The sequence below is a fragment of the Apteryx rowi genome, unplaced genomic scaffold (genome assembly GCF_003343035.1).
Source record: "Apteryx rowi isolate R43461 unplaced genomic scaffold, aptRow1 scaffold_15, whole genome shotgun sequence".
Classification (NCBI taxonomy): domain Eukaryota; kingdom Metazoa; phylum Chordata; class Aves; order Apterygiformes; family Apterygidae; genus Apteryx; species Apteryx rowi.
In genome coordinates this window covers 4,794,687-4,811,905 of record NW_020447752.1, presented here as the reverse complement: position 1 = coordinate 4,811,905, position 17,219 = coordinate 4,794,687, and the positions used below count along the sequence as shown (strand labels likewise).

Genomic DNA, 17,219 nt, shown 5'->3' with positions numbered 1-17,219 from the left:
CCCCACCTCAGAACGGCATTTCACCAGCCAGCCATCGCACCAGCTCGGGAGGTGGAGGCTGCTGGTGAGGCTTTCATGAGCTCTTCCTCCGCACCCCATTCCCAAGCTGGAGCACACCACTTCCCCTGGGGATGCTGGGAGGTGGGTGCCAGCCTGCCTAGCCCCAAGGAGAATGAAACCAAACACTGGCACTGCTGCAGTCTGAGAACAAGGTCTCTGGAGCGGTTTCATGTTTCATCCTGCGTTGGCAAGGCTAGAGGAGGCAGTTTATTCGTGTTTACTCAGGAAATAGCACAGATTGCAGCTCACGTTAAAGAGACTAACGAACTTGGAAAGCAGGGGGTCAACATTAACACAAAGGCAGCCTTGGATCCGAGTTCTGGGGTAAAACAAACAACGGCCTTGGATCTAAATTTTGGTGCAATATGGTAGTTAAAAAGCAGAGGTGGTGAGTGAAAACGGTAAATACAGTGTGTACACAGAGTGTTCAGAACAAAAAGAAAGGATTAATCCCTACAAGAACAGACATGCTGTCCTCTTACTGCTGAGTTTTCATTTCTCCTCTTGGCTGCCTCCTACCACATGCTCCACAGGCCAAAGTGGCAGCAGGGCAGCACGGTCATACCAGCAGGAGGAAGCTTTTTAATCACAGGGATTTATTTCTCTCCTAGTAAGAGCAACTACCTCAAAGGTGGGCACCCATTTCTTTTTAGGCCCTTTATGGGAAACGGGCTCTACTTTCTTCCCACACAGACTACTTGGCTCCATCTGCATGGTGGTTGTTTGGCTTTGAATTGTCTTGTTTGGGTGTTTTACTCCATCACATGCTTTGGTTCAGTCCAGAAAAGTATGCACATGCCCAATATTTAATCCTGATTGGAAGTTCCCCCCCCTCCCCAAATCAAAAAAGGAAGTACTTAAAGGGAAATTAAATGCACAGCACAGGTCATTAATAAGAGCTCTGGCTTCTTGACAGCTCTTTCCACTATCTCTCGGAGCTGTCTAAACTGATAAGGAAAAAGCATATACAGCAACTCAATGAACTTCCTGCACGTGTGGCTGCATTAACAGCTCTGCCAAATGGAAGCAAATTGTTTAAAAACCCCTTTCAACATTTGGGCAGGTAACTTGTAACTTCAGTCCTGTCTCCACACTAGGTTGAGATTTTAACAGCAGACTTGAGGTTCTGCCTTAAGAGCTCAGAGATCAAAAGAACAGACCACAGCAACAAAACCAAAATATACTGACAAATCACCGCACTCAGTGGCAGCTAGCTACTTTGCTAGGTAACATATACCCCTGTAGGATGAGGGCAGATACCTTCCCTGTATGCCCCTTGGAAACTGCAGTAGTGTCCATTTTTATAGAGGTTATGTATTTTCTCCTGTCAGTTATGATGGACATGAGCAGTTGCTGTCCTGACATGTGAAAAACGGGAATGCAATCTCCAGTCAGGTATGGCAGGTTACAGGAGAGACTGCAGTTTGGCTGCTTGCATGATTCAAGAATTGCCATGTTTTCTTCCTAAGAATCATTTCCAGCCTCAGGGAAAACCACACCTGGAAACAGACCATCAGTTGGCTCTTGAAATCACTAATGGCTGCTTCTAAATAAACCCTGAGTCTTTGCAGCATAGGAGGGAAGGAATATCTGAAGAAAGGGAAAGAACCAACTCTGGCAATTGGCTGCTGTCTGGCTTGCTCTGGGCCACATCACTGCTGAATAAGGAATGGAGGAAGACAGGTGGACAAATATTTTACAGTTATATCCCTGAGCAACGAGCCAGGAGCATGAGGGGACAGGTGTAAACACAGTGTAAGCAAGTGCAAACAGTGACACTGGAAGAATACTTACTTCGGCATCAGCATCTTGTTTTTCTCATAGAAGAGACGAAGATCCTGCGGGCTGCTGGCCTATAGAGGAGAAAGAAAACCAGTGTATGAAGCAGTTTACAATAAAGGGAGAGGATTAGTATTTTCATTGCACAGTTACTCTGAAGAACAGAGGCAGCTTTGCAATTGCTGAACCAGCACAATGAGAACCTGCAGCCTGCTTTAGATTGAAAAGCCAGTGCTGTACCAGAGCGAGAATACAGTATTTCAGCCTTCCGCCTTTTTGTCCCTGACCTGATTCTATTTTGCTCTCCCCTTCCGAGAGCTGAGCTTCATTTCAGCAGGTTCTGATGCTCAGGTCTAAGCTGGCCTAATAGCCTCACCCAGGAAGCCAAATAATTGAAGACGTGAGGACTGCCAAATGATGAATGGCAGCTCCTGCTGAGAACATGGATTAGTGCTGCAGTATTTAGAAAAGGGGCAGGGAGCATGAATCTGTGTAGAAACCAGGAACACAGGGAAACAGCAACTCAATTAGACTTTTCTACCTTAATTCCAGGAAGCCAGAAGGTCTCAAGCCACAGCCTCTATTTCTGCACAAGAGGTTTACAATCGCCAGTGTACAAGTACAGACACAAAAGTCTCATGTCTCTTCTCCTTTTGATTTTATACACCGAATAATATAGGACCACTAAACCAACCCAACTGTCTCAAGCTTCTGTGCTTAGGCAAAGTCTCTTTAATAAGGGCAGAGTGGGCTGGATGGTGTGCCACAGACATGAAGGTGCATACAAACAAGGAGGGAAGATCAAAGATTTGTGTGCGTTATTGCTGCAGCAGTGTTTAGGAAAGGATGAATGAGCAGGCAACAGGCAGCTCCTCCTGAATGCTCAGGGCTGAGAGAGAGAGAGAAAACACACCTCAAGCCTTCCACCCACTTCCATTTCTAAATTGGAAGCATTTACGATCAATTAAGATGCTTAAAATGGCAAATCAAACAAGCCAATCTGCAGATGGCCATCAATACCAACACCACAGCAGGGCTGAAAGAGCAGTTACACAAGATGCTGTTTCAACATCACCTACTCCCTCTGGCTGAAGACAAAAAATTAAGTTAAGGACAACTGTGAAGGCTCAAGTACAAAGCTCCAAGAAAAACCACAAGGAGAGTCTCAAAAGCTGCTGACATCAACAGATTGGTGAGTATTGATCAGGACAACACTTCTTGCATAGCCTAGCAACCAAAGCTCTTCTACCGATTTGTACCAACAGCATACGATGGGCATCACTACGTACATGCAGACACTGGCACAGAGTGACTGGATTCCAAGCAGAAGGAAGAACGAAAGATCTGGTTTTCCTCTCTGCAATAACCCACCCTCTGCTGTTCAGACTCAGCAGGGACCCAAACAGGAGGTGCAAAGATATTATGTTCTTCACAAACCATTAAACGACTGCTGTTCAACAGAGCACGTTGTTATGCAGAAGTAAATCCGTGCAATGGCATTTCCAATCACTGCCAATTTAGTTCAGTAAAACTCCAGTTTATACCTTTCCCCTCGCAGATCTTGCCCTGTAATTAGATCCTTAATATGTGGCAAACTTTAATGAGGCAAGTGTCCACACTGCACCAAATGGCTTGGCAACAACACTCCGCATCATGGAAAACTAAGCCGACAGACACACATACAAGGAGGAACACAGTTCCACTGCAGGGAAGCGAAGTGCTTGCTCACATCAGAGATGCACAAGCCTTGGCCGCTTTCTCTGTTCACTTCCTCTTGCAACAACTCGATTGTTTCAGAAACACAGTGAACCTCTGATCTATTTCAAACACTGTTTTGTCAAAAATTTTCCTGACAAGAAAGACAGACTACATTAAAAGAAGCACATATGCAAAGCCCAGTTCATTAGAGAGAGGGTTTCTAAGCACTAGCTTGGATAGAAACAAAATCCTCAATAAAGTCTTCCCCCCCTGCTTTTTACCACCCCTTTCCCACCCCGCCAAAAAAAGGGGGTGCTGTTTCTCCACATTCTGCTTTCTCAGGACAATTCCCACTTGTTCTACAAGGACCACATCTGTGGCATCAGGTCTCTACCCACCCAGACCACGCTTTCTCACTAGGGCTGCCCCCAAAAGCCCACAATTCAGGACTCTGGAGCTCAGGTCTCTGATGTAGCCAGCTGCCTGCTGGGGAATAGAGTCATTTTAGCAGATGCCCAGCATCAGCAACTTTGTATCACCACTAAACTGGTAAAAACAACTGCATCTTCACATAACTTCATTACTCATCAACTGAGTCACACAATTCTGCTCCTAGCATCAGGCTTCCAGTAACTGCCTGGACATGCCTGTTGCTTTCCTGCTGTTAGCACCCGTTTCATAAACCACTAGTACCTTCAGTCACTTTGCTCATCTCTTCCTTCAACAGGCAAAATTTCTCTGTGGATCATGGAAAACGCAAAAATATTTACGAGATGTTAAAAATGCCATTTGAATTCCTACCTCCTGGAGCTAAAGACTTCATTTGAAATCTACCTTTCAGGCAGACACACAGGAAACCCACATTGGAGCCACCTAACAACTGGACCATTCAAGGTACACAGAGACGGCTGCTACCTGTAGGATAGCACCCATCTGTCAGAAACAGGGATGCAAAACGGATGGCTCAGTTTTCCCCAAGAATAGGAGAAGCACCAGCAGGCCAATTCATGCCCTTGTCCCCTCCTCTCATGTTACTATGGAGCAGCTGCATTAGCGCAACCAAGTCTTTTTCTGGTTATCCTTTCTATATATAAAGACAATGGGACAAATTCAACCCTGCCAGTCTGTTACTCTGTCCTGAGCAGCAGTGGAAACATGTTTAGCCAATAAAGGCATTCAGCATAACCCTGCCAAATACCATGGGGTGCTGGCTGCCCGAAAGTGAATTTCACCCCTAAAGCACGGGGGTGTTTCATCTCAGCGCTGGATTTGCTGCACTCAGGAAAAAGCTGGATGCCTAAACACAGGGCTCAGTCATAAGAGAACCACAGGCTTTCGCACACTCAGTGGGCAGCATCGCCTAGTCAACATTTCATAGCAGCTATAATGTCATCTGCTCTTTCATTTGAAGTCCTTCCTTCAGCATTCTTGCTGATTTGGGGTGCAGAGAGTGGATTCAGATACGCTAAAAAGAAAAAGGAAATAAGTAATGACATCTCTAGCTTCATGGTTTTGGAGAAGAGCTTGAAAACCTGCTGCAAATGCCTCCTCCCAGTGCAGTCTTGCAAATGAATTTTTAAGATTCCTGAAACTAAGCGGCTAGCACTCAGGGCATCCTTAATACAGGAGTATCATAAAAGATCCTGCTTTAGTTGTCCACGGGTGTTTTCTCCCAACTCCCAAAAGAGCACGATCAGGCCCACAAACACAAGGCCAAAAGCTAATGGCTAAGTGACTACAGCAACAAGTCACTCCACTATGTCTAATCTTGACATAGCAAACTACCAAAGAGACAACAATTTTTTTGCCTCAGCAAGGAATACTTGTCCTCATTAACACAGGACATTCCAGAGGAACAGCTTCGGGAACATAAAAGCAGCCTGCCTAACAAAGAAACCAGGAGTTTAAATTCTGGGTATAAAAAGCTCCCTTTCCTAGTTTTCCTGAAGGTCCATTTCACAGCATAGCAGTTGTTGTAAGTGACACAATCCTAGTATTTGTGGAGGCAGAATTAAGTTGGAAATAAAGTGGACTCAGTACACCAGGCTTGGAAATTAATTTTTCATCTAGCAGCTAGCTGGGATAAGACCACAGGCACACAGATTAACTCTTTCAGAGCTGCCAGRCTAGGCAGCAAAACTTATGCATTTCCTCTCTTGCCATTCCCCTGCCTCTCTTACATGGACACAGCTCAGTATGTCCATAAAGCATCTAGGAGAAGATTCAGGCAAAGGCTAGAATGGTGATCCACCAGCTTTCACAGTCCCCGGCTGGATCTGATGTCTGGATGGAGGCAGTGCCACTGCCAGATACAGCTTGAACACAGAAGCCGTGTGTGTGCGTCTCCTCACCTAAGAGCTGCACAATTTTTAAAGGGGTGTCACAATGAAACCACCAGGAACACTGGTGCTACTACTTCAAAGAAAAAAAACAACCACCCCCTCCCAAGACCGAGCTCATTTAACTCTAGTCATACTTAAAACATCATCTGACAAGCACTGAATTGGATTTGGGGAGATTTCTTGACCTTGTAGGCAGAGGGGAGAGAAAGATTTGCACCTCTAGTTTTGCTTGTTTGTCACCTGCCTACATAGACTTCGTCTCTTCAAGGTGAGCATTGGGTCCCACTCTGTCAGCTCAGTTAAGCACAAGAGATCACTGCTAGAGTCTCTAGGYGTTCTCTGACAACGGCCAGCAAGGCCACAAAATGCACAGTTCAAGCCCTCAGTGATGAAGAGCTGCAAGTGCGGGCCACTTACTAGGCAAGACACATTAACAATTCCACATTAATACAGTGCTCAGCAAATCTGTTTATAGGGATTTTGAATCCTACTAATCTCATCCTTCTGGCAGTCTCACTGTTTGTTTATGGGCATGTTTAATACAAAAAGCTCCTTAAGACAGCTTTACCAGCCATCCTACCAACTGTCCACATTCAATAGCCTCAGAAGCTTCTTGTCTGCACGCAAGGAGGCAGGAATAGTTTTGGGAAGTTGCCTTGGGTGACCCAGCTACAGTTAATTTTAACTTCGAGACAGCTAGAAATCATATTCACACACACACATCTCTGCCTTGATTTACAAGCACTTTTTTGATTGACAGCTGTCTCGGCCCTTCCACATATGTTTGATCTTTTCTCCATCCAACCCAGCCCCCTGAAGCCCATTTTATTTTTAGACTGCTCCTTCCTCCTTGCTACAGATAATACTCGAGTCCTTTGGGTTTGCATTCCTGTGAAGTTGCCCAGCTGTTCACACAGTGAACAGCTAAGAGCTTAAAAGCAGAAGGTCTTAAGCTGTGCTCCAGGTTCTGCTGGGATTCCAGTTAGAGAGTGCAGAGGTGATGTCCTTGCAAGTGTGGGAGGGACAGCATTGTGGGGATTTAGTCTGAAGAAGTCAATGTCAGAAATTCAGTTCCCGGCTGCCCTGTACAACTGGGTCTGCTGGTGGCACCACTTGGGACTGCTCTCAAGGTGGGTGGGGAGATAACTAGCCGATTCCAAAAGTGGTGATCCCTATCCTCCACGGGCTCCCCACCACCTCTCACCACAGATCCATCACCTCTGTCCACCACCTCTCTCTCCTCTTAAAAGCCCCGTAAGCAATGACTTCTCGCCTGCTTGGAGACCATCAGCCATCACAGCAAATTCTTACAACGCAATCTAGCTAAAGAAATAAAACAGGTTAACTTTTAACTAGCTTTCCAACATCTGACCTAGACAGGCTTCATTCACCTGAAACTTGCAGCTGGGAGAAGGCAGTTTGTAACACACATGGTCAAAACAAATAGATGGCACATGGAGGACCATCTGGGTTGAGCTTTTCTTTCTCCCTGATCAAACAGATCCACAGCTGTTACTGCACTAACAAATGTGGCATTTTCTTTCAAAATACAAACCCCAAAAGAGCAAAGGGCACTGGGAAAAATTAAAATAGAAAAACAAATACCCCCCCCCAACAGATGTCAGATGTACGTGTGAAAGAAAGGTATCCAGGCAGGCAGGCACAGAACAAGGATCAGGACCGGCTGGGCAGGGACCAAAGTGTCCCTTTATTGCTCACTGCAAGGGCAGATCGCCCTCACTCAACCAAAGGGACACAGGCATTACAGGCTCGCTCTCACCTCTGTGAGCCTGAGGACACACATACAGGCAGACAGAGAGCTGATATTTTTCTGACCACCTTCCCCCTCAAAACCTTGGCTGGAGAGATGAATGATGCTGACTAGTATTTAATTTTATTTCCTGTGAAAAATCCTCTCTATAAGAACAAATATTCTCAGAAGAACATTTCTGTGACATGCTTCACTGACCAGTGATAAAAGCCACCTACTTCTTTTCAAAGAAATCACATGCCCCAGGGTTGTAAGTGCAAAACAGCTGTGATAAAGTCACCATGTCAGTGATACCTAAATGATTACAATGAGTAGGATATCAAGGTGCCTTCAGAGACCAAAAGGCTCAGTTAGAAGAACAAATCAGTGCAAGACTCTCCCATGCATGCAGGGTCAGCCTTTGCTTTTTCTACCCCCATATTTTTTTCCTTAATGCACAAATATTTATTTTCTTTTATCTTAACAGTTATTTCTCCTCTCTTAAACAAAGATATCAAGACTGACAAGTGAATGCAACCAGTAAGTGGGAGCCATTCAAGAGTTTCCATGTACTTTGTAGGGGTGTTTATTTATATATAAATATACACACACACACACGGAAACGAAGTTTTGCTCTAAATACAGAGCAGGGGGTGGGGGAAGCAAAGATCAGAAAGCATGGGCATGGAAGATTCTTACAGCAATGGGAAATAAAATATCCTGAAGGAGAAAAGACTTAACACTGATCTAAAACCAAAACATGCCATTAGTTTACTTTCGTATTTGCCCATTCTTTCCTGCAACAGATTCAGAATTCAGTTTATCTTTCCTGATTATGCAATTTCACATGAGACCTTGAATGCCTATGAAATCCTAAAGAGCTGTTGAGCTAAAGGTCAGAAAGTCCTGCAGTTCATAAAGCTTGGGTTATTACATGAGCACAGAATTTTCCTCCCACCACTGACTGTCATTTTTTAGTTAGGGTGAAGCGATGTCAGACTTGGAAAAAAGTAAATAAAGGCCATAGTTCACCCATCTGGTATACCTGATGTAAGAAGCTGAAAAGCTGGTGTCGATGACACTAACTCAGCATGCAAATTTGAGGTTTGGTCTTATTCTGTATTCCATGGACCAGAAAGAAATGAGCTCTACAGAGCTCACAATTAAAGACGTGAAAAAGTATCAGCAACTCAAGCATCTCTCTGCTACGATGTAAGCCAGCAAGGAAAAAATTGACAAGTACAGTACTTCAAAATATTGCTTGCAAGGGAGAGTCTGAAGATCTCATTAAGAAAAGTAGAGCCATGGTCAGCATGGAAGAAAGTAGTAGTATGAAGTGTATTCTGTGACACACTAATGATTGGGAAAGAGAAATGCACTAAGTCTGGATTAACTCCAGCTACATATAAGATTAAAAATACGTGAAGTAATCCTGAAACAACTTGCATAAGGCTGTGGTGAGTTTTCCATCATTTAAAAATTTTAAATCAAAGAATGCCTTTCACAAAGATATACTCTAGCTCAGCCAGAAGTTGTAGCATGAATTACAGGGTGCAGTTTAACTGGATTGTGTTATATTCAGAGGGATTTGGACTTGATGACCATAAACATTTAAGGCTGGAAGGGATTGCTATGAGTTGACAGATAAGATCCTTTTGATATGACCCTATTTAACTACTTCAGAAACAAAGCCAGTTCAGCTGCAATACACCACTTGTCACCAAATCACCCGTAACATTAACATGCAATTACAGTCTCCCTTATTGTCCTTGCATACCCAACAGAATTATAATTGTAAATTATATTCTGAGCACAGCTGTAAATAGAAATGAATTTTAAAGTGTTGGCCTGAAAACACCACTGCTTTAACTAATCCAAGATAATTTTCTGCAGGGATGACCTTTGCTAAGGGCTTACGTCCAGAAGATACATTTCACGGAGACACAGCCTAGAGAAAAAGTGTCATCTTCCAGTAACACTTCCAGAATTACAACATATAAAGCACCACACTGTCGGTGTGGTGGACAGCCAGACCTCCACGGGTCTACAGGGCTAAATATAATAAGTGACAGAAGCCTTACAGTAAGTGGATTTAAAAAAAAAAGTGAGAGGAAAAAAAACCCAGAAACATTAAATCTAAGCAACTTACCTGAAAAGGAGCCTTTCCTGTCAGACACTGATAAATTATGGTTCCTATACTCCAGAGGTCAGCTTTGGCATCATAGTGCTGAGACATGATGACTTCTGGTGCCTTTTTGGGGAGAGAAGAGAAATCTGTTTTATAAAGAGACTTTTTTTTTTCCCTTTTTCGGCAGCTGCAAGAAAGAACCAGAAACCACCAATATTCTTTAAAAACCCTGAGGCAGATTCCCCAATAACTGGGGAAGATCTCCTCCCACCTGGGAAGACCGTAACACTACCTCGACATGGGGCATTCCACATCTAAGATGGGGCAGCAGAGATTTTTGTTCAGGCAGACAAAAAAACCCAAACAAAATGACAACATATCCCCACAAAACCTGCACTGTTCTGCCTACTGTGGGCAAACCCAGTCCAATCCCTTCTCAGGCAACCATTCTCTGCTGAATCTAGCTGTACCCAGAAGTCTCATTGTAATGGCACAGACGGACCGTCCAAAGCAAAGCAAGTAACAGGTAAACCACCAAGGTGAACAAAGGCTCAAGCTGCACAGGTAAGCTCCAGCCTCTGTCTCAGGCAGCATCACGTCACGCATCTTCTTCATTTAGCCCAAGATGGCAGGATATTAACTATGCACCAGAACCCACTGCCAATGACATAGTTGGGGTTCAAAGGCAGACCTGTGTTTCACTCCCGACAGCTCGAGCCCTGCTGGGTCTCAGTGGCTGGTGTCTAACCTCACACCATGCCCTCAATTGCTCTCTCCCAGGCTCGTTCCAGAAGCTGGCTCTGCAGACTTGCACTGCTTCCTCGTGGTCCAGAAGGCAACGTGCCCCAGGAACGGCAGCGGAGGAGAAGAGACGGACTGACAGGCTCGCTAATCCCATATGCTTAAAAGAACAGATTTCACCTCAGTGCTGCCAGCACAGAATGGGATCAACTTTCTAGCTCTGCCAGGAGGAAAGGCCACATGTAATGGAAACAAATGGCAGCAAACAAGTTGTGGACCAGAGCTTGGTCAGCCCCGAAGGGAAGCAGGCATGACACTGAACAAAGCCAAGGAAAACAGGACATGAACTGTGCACAGACGTTTCACATCTCACAGGACATGGGTCATATCATGGTTCAGACACAAAGCTCATTCTCATGCTGGTAACATGCTTTTCTTTTTAACAAAAGAAAATGAAAAGAACAGCTATGGGCTATGAGCTGAGACAAGCAATATAAGAGCCTGCATTGCTAGCAGATGTTCCCAGGGCTAACTCACAAGATCCACAATAGCATTAGAAAGAGACTTCAAACACCAACCCTAAATCCCAGTTTAACCCTCCCTTGCCATCTTCCCTCAAATCCTTCAATAAACAGAGAACAACATGGAACTTTCTAAGCTTACAAGGAGTCTCCAGAACTCTTAAAAAAAAAAAAAAAAAGTCATCAAGAGTTCCCCTCCAGCCCTTTCAAAAATGAGCTGGGTGTTTTGATTTACTTTCACAAGAGACTCAAAAAGAAAAAGCATCACTAAAAATAGACAATTCAGGAAACTCTCACCAGGAGGAAAAAAAGTGACATCATCTACACATATAGCATAGTCAAGTAAACATCAGGTTTCAAAAAAGAGAGAGAGAGAGAGAGAGAGAGAGAGAGAGAGAGAGAAAGTCAGCTTTGCACAAGTTTGTATGGTGGAACAGACTATCAAACACACTATCGCTGTGCAGTGCGGCACAGTCCAGCCTAACTCTGTGTCTGAAGAGTTCAAACAAAACTTAAGGGGACTAAACTATGTTCAAAATCAGGTGCTTGCTTTCCTCAGGGCATTTCTGAAAATTTCAACCTAAATTGATCCACATCAACTCTTTACTTTGAGCTCAGACACCCACATCCCTGGGAACTATTACACAGTTTGTTTTGACATTTTTATTTCTGGCCTGGTTTTGTCATTTTTAATTTTACTGTCCTGATGTGATGCTGAGATATTGACTCTTTCCATAAACACAAACGAGATCACCTCACATCCTGGTCTCAGGGTAGAAGATACAAAGGAGGTGACAGGGATCATTTTGTTTTTTAAACACATCTATTTCACAAGCAAAGAAATCATCCCTGAAGCAGCTGGTTTGGTGAAAGAATTTTGGGGGGAGGCACAAAATGTGAATTGCAAACAGAAGCAGGTGAGCTCCATTTACAGAGTTGCATGTGCAGCAAAACATATTTAGCTGCCAGTTTAAAAACACTCCAAGAATGGCAGGATCTCCACCTGAACTGGTTCACAGGCCCAAATGGATTTTGTGAGAACAAAGAGTAAAAAGGATTGGGAACTTTACAAAACTGCTTCTAAACAGGGATCTTGATGCTGATGCTTGGGGCTTGGCAAGAGTGACTGGAAGGCCCAAGGTGAGAGGGGGTTTTTGGAACCACTGTCTCAAAAAGGCCTGCTGAAGCACAGCGGCTGAGGCTCCTCTCCAAGGAAGCAATGCCTCAGAGACAGACCGATGTGTGAAACATCATCCTGGCCTTCACTCTTTTGTTGCTGCTTTTCCYGCAGCAAAGAGGAAACATTAGATTTCACTTTCCAGCACCTTCACTGGACAGGCCCTGGCCCTCTCTCTGGAAGATTCAGTTGTTGGGAACAGAGAGTGATCAATACTCTTGTCTTGTTTGGTTTTATTTATCAACAGCTCACCTGAAAGTTAGATGACAATACAGTACCACAGACACCTGTCRTCTGACATTACAGGCTGCTAGGATTTTATGAACCAGTGTAATAGCTGTTTTTGACAAGTAAACAAAATTCCACTTTTGCAGGAAATTTAGAGAAGGAGGGGGGAAAAAAAAGAGAAAAAAAGAGCAGCTACCCTGATGTCTGTCAGAAAAGGCCTTGCTGCTGGAGGAGCGGAGCAAGAACAATACAGAAAGACTCATAAGCAAAACTCACTTACCATGTACATAGGWGAACCACACAATGTTGCTGCCATCATGTTATTCTGCAGGTATCGAGCAAACCCAAAGTCAGCTACAAAGAGAAACAAAGAGGTGGGTCAGGATCAGGCACCAGTTCTAAAGGGTTTGCACCTTCCTCAGCAAACTGCCCTACTCCCTGTGAATCCTTGCAGCAAGTGAAGTATTTCATCTTTTCCACAGGACTCTGATAACTGTATCCTTGAACAGTGACATCCTTGTGTTAGTTATTAATGCACACTACAGACATTAGAAAAAGGGAAATGAAGCTACAAAAAGTATTCAGAGGAGCAAATTCCCTCCATTTCTAGAGATCAGTCACTTTTTCTACATCCATTTGCCTGTATTCCAAAATGCTGGCTGACAGAAATTGGTTACAATCTCTTGACTTCAGTGAGAGTATGTCAATTCACACTAGCTAAAGCAAAACCCATGATCTACATATATGTCAAAGCATTAGCAAATCTCAAAGACTTCCACATCACTAATCTGCTGCTACCTCCACTTTTGATTTGGGGAACTGAAAGCTCCTCTCCACTGAAAAGATTGCAGAGTAACAGACATCCAGCAGAAACCACTGCTTGCCACCACCCACATTTCTGGAACAGACCGATTGAAAACTGTCTCGCTCTGTTCCTTTAGCATAGTTTCAATAATGATAACTCTGATATGAAGAGAGAAAGTTGAGCCGTTAGTTCACCTGGTAGCTAGAAAAGCCAGGGGCTATGAATACCAAGAAGAATTATATCTGCAGGTTACTCAGCATCTGATCATATGATGCTTAGAGGTTCTCTCAAGGTTACCTGATATTTCAGGCAAGGAGATTATTTGACACAGCTGTTTACACTGTCATCTGTCACTAACAGACTGGTATGGTTGCCTATACCCTCTCCTGGACCACGTACTACTTAGGGAAGCGGGAGGGAGCAGGCACAGGGCATGACAAGCTGAAGAACAGCCGTGCTCGTGAGCTAGCGTGCTGTGCCAGGCACCCTCCTGCCTGTCTCCATAGCTCCAGTCACTTCCACCTTCCAGAGACCTCTGCATTTCAGCAAATGCTTCAGCTACAGCCAAATGGCAGCAATGTTTCAAACAAGCTTTTCCACTGAACCTCATTTCTCAGACAAACGAAAGCATTAACACTTTCTCCACAGGACAGGGTTCAGGCAAGGATTAGTTTTATCTAACTGGYGTCAGCTTCAGCTTGTGAACTGTAACATAACTGGACAAATGTCAATGTATTGAGAGTGATGTTATCTAGCACTCATTTCATAGGGACCACAGGGGACATCTGTGCTCAGTGACTGGATYTTTGGAGCATTTGTCCCAGCTGCCAATCCATCTGTACTGCTTGCCACCCTCTGTGCCTAATATGCCAAAATTGAACCTCTTCAAGATGCAGCTGAGAAGCCTTCCTCTAACTCAAACAGTGGAAACAACCGTGCCTGACGCCCATTATAATCTCTGAGGCCAGCAGCTAGTTTTAGGCCTTAAGACACCAATATTTTACCTCAATTCTATTAAATGCTGCAGACAAAAATCACTACAGGTACTCATTTGTTGGCAAGGCTGAAGATTACAAGTCAATTAGGGCAGAGTGGTATTTGTTTTTACCAAGTGAGGCACCATTCAAGCTGGGAAGACTGGTCCAATTTACTTTGCATTAGTCTCTGCCCTACCAGAGCAGAATGCTCTTGCTCCTACTGCTTGGAGACAGACTGAAGCTAGCTGAGCTTGGTTATTTCTAGTAGAGGAACTAACAGAGCAAGCTGGAAAACCTTAGGGCATATTAAAAAGCATAGAAATTCTTTTTTTCATCTAGACAGTTCCCAAAAGAAAAATTGAGGCTTGCCATTTATCAGTTACCAAACTCTCCTGAGAGCTCTTAGGGTGACACTTGTAACAGGGCCTTACCAATCTTTATGCGAATGTTGTTGGGATTTGATTTCTTGCCTCCAGCATAGGAAAGGAGGATATTCTGTGGTTTCAGATCCCGATGGATGATGCCTTTGCTGTGCAGCATTTTCATGGCACCGGCTATCTGCTGGAGAAAGAGCCTGATGGTGTCTTCACTAAGTGTCCGCATAGCTAGGGAGGAAACAAAAAAGACACTCAGATCAAAGAATCATAATGCCAGTTCTCTGAAGAGCCCAGAGGGCAGCTTCTCCACAGCAATTAGCCATAATTTGGCATTTTTACTTCCATATATAGCTTTTTTCTTCACCACACTAATTTCTGAACAATTACTACAGAGACTAGTACTAACAGAGCTTTGCCTTCCCTTCTCCCCACAGCTTTATACACACTGCGGTCAGGGCTGTTTCAGCCCTCGGAGTCTAACGGTGGTCAGGCTGAACTCAGGCCAGCAGTGAGCAGTGAACTTGAGTTATCAGCTGGGTCCAAAAATGACATTTGATGAGTTTAGGGCTTCAGAGGCAATTCAGACAGAGTCAGGGTGCATGACTGCTAGGCATCTGTAACTTAGGCATTCGACTGAATCCAAGGCTAGGCCTAACCTTGGTGCATCATCACCCGCTAGGCCAAACCATAATGCTAATTCCCCATGCCAGTGTTCGGATGAACCATAGCTCAGTGATACCTAACAAAGTATCCCTACCAAGCGGTCCCTGCAAACTCCAACCTGACACACTCAGTCTTGCATCCACAGGTATGAAGGAGCAGCAAGACTGGCTCAGAACCCTTTTTAAGTAAATATATTTAAAAAAAACATTAATCATCAAACCCTTTAAATGTAGAAGCACCGAACTGCACTCTCCCTGTGAGACAGGCTTCCCAAGAACTGTGGTGTGAAAGCTAAGAAATACTGAAGGGATTAAAAATGCCCAACAGGCTCCTGTAGCCAGACTGACACAATGTTAGCGCTAGTTATTTTAAGAGCCATATGTATGAAACTCTTGCCAAAGCTAGGAGCAGTCTGCTGAACAAGCCCCAGGATCAGTAGTGCTCCTGGCCTGCCTCGTTGGCAGTCACTGAACAAGTCAGACAAAAAAAAAAAAAAAAAAAAAAAAAAAAAAAAAAAAAAAGCACCATTCCACTCAAATAAAACCATCTCTTTCGTAAAAGCCCCCTGTAAACTACTTGGGACTTCATTAGTGTTATTCCAGCTGCTCTCTAGTAAGACTTTATACCAAGCCGGCAGGAGCTTCAAAATGCTACCCTACCTAGTCAGCTAGAAGGGAGGAATCCTTATGAAAACACAGACGAGGCTGCAGGCAGCTTTAACACAACACAGGAAATTAAAAATCTRACTTTTAAAATATGTGCATGGGAAACAGCAAGGGACAAAGGTCAGTTAAACAGCATTTAGAATAGAAAAACTCCCACCGCTCCCAAACTTTACTGTTCTAGAAGAGGCACAAGCAGAGCTAAAATGTCACCGTGGGTACCAGCTGGTCCCGGATTCATACACGTGACACAAGTGCACATGTATATAGAGTTTCCCTCTCCTCTCCGGGCCTTTCCCCCCCCCCATGAACTGGCACTCAGCTGGAATTCAAAAGACTCCTGTGCAAGAAGGGGGGAGTCTGTGAAGGGATTTTAAAGATCAAGAGGCAGCTCAGACGCAAGCCTACCAAACCTACTTGCATCTTCCCCAGAAAAGTACTGCCTCATCTGCAACAAGGGTTTCCCCATGAGTGCATTAAATGACAGACCTCCAGCTGAAGTATATCAGGTAGTCATTTGTGTACCAGTTTGTCTACTGAAGGTCTGGCATCATGGCTTAGCTGTGCTCAGTCTTCTGCTTCTAACAAACAGTCTCTAAAATATTTCTGCAATTCCCTTCTCTGTGGTCCTTGCACACTTCGCATTCCTACCCGCTATTTGTCCTCACGACACACAAAATAGAGTCCCAAGTGAACTGAGACAGGGAAATTATCCAGGAACAGCTAAAACAGAGACACTGCCTTTAAAGAAAGCAGCAAGGGCTCCAAAATTTTTTGCCCAATTCAGTTCAGGCCCAGGAAAGGACAGTCTGACTGTACCATTATCTCCCAAACAAGAAGCARGACTTGAAACTTGGCAGTACTTAACATTATCAAAGCCAGATAATGAACTCCTGGCTAAATACACCTTGCCTCTAGCAGAGGAACCGTATTCTTTAGAGCCTTGTTCTGACCTGCAGTTCCAACAGCGTGCCACATTTTTAAGGTGTTACCCTCTTTTTTATATRGTTTTGTGTTTATAAGAATCTAACACAGTGCTAGCCACCTTCCCCCAGCAAACACGTTAGGCTTCCTTAATGAGGGCTCTAACCCTTTACACTGAAAAAAAAATTAATACCAAGGTCAGAAAATCCATTCATCCAGAGAAAACAGGGCCTCTAAGCTTCCAGTTTCTGCAGAATTTAAGCTTTTCCACATAACAGAAGTTCTGTATGAAGGTCTTAAGCTTGCAAAGATATTTCTTCTCTAACATGAGCAGTTTCTAAGCCCGCAGACAGATTCCCCCAGTGCATCTGCTGTCTTAGGGAAGCT

The 17,219-nt window shown here is 44.1% G+C and overlaps 1 protein-coding gene across 4 annotated transcripts in view; it reads right to left on the bottom strand.

The window, feature by feature from the left end:
- The window catches only part of ULK1 (unc-51 like autophagy activating kinase 1), an 85,204-nt gene that overhangs the window by 45,186 nt on the left and 22,799 nt on the right, over positions 1 to 17,219 (bottom strand). For all 4 annotated transcript variants that reach the window (XM_026058882.1, XM_026058885.1, XM_026058884.1 and 1 more), the window contains exons 7-10: positions 14,638 to 14,811; positions 12,705 to 12,778; positions 9,779 to 9,880; positions 1,855 to 1,913 (exon numbers count right to left, since the gene is read on the bottom strand). In XM_026058882.1, the coding sequence (XP_025914667.1) occupies positions 1,855 to 1,913; positions 9,779 to 9,880; positions 12,705 to 12,778; positions 14,638 to 14,811 (409 nt within the window). The remainder of the gene's footprint in view (positions 1 to 1,854; positions 1,914 to 9,778; positions 9,881 to 12,704; positions 12,779 to 14,637; positions 14,812 to 17,219) is intronic.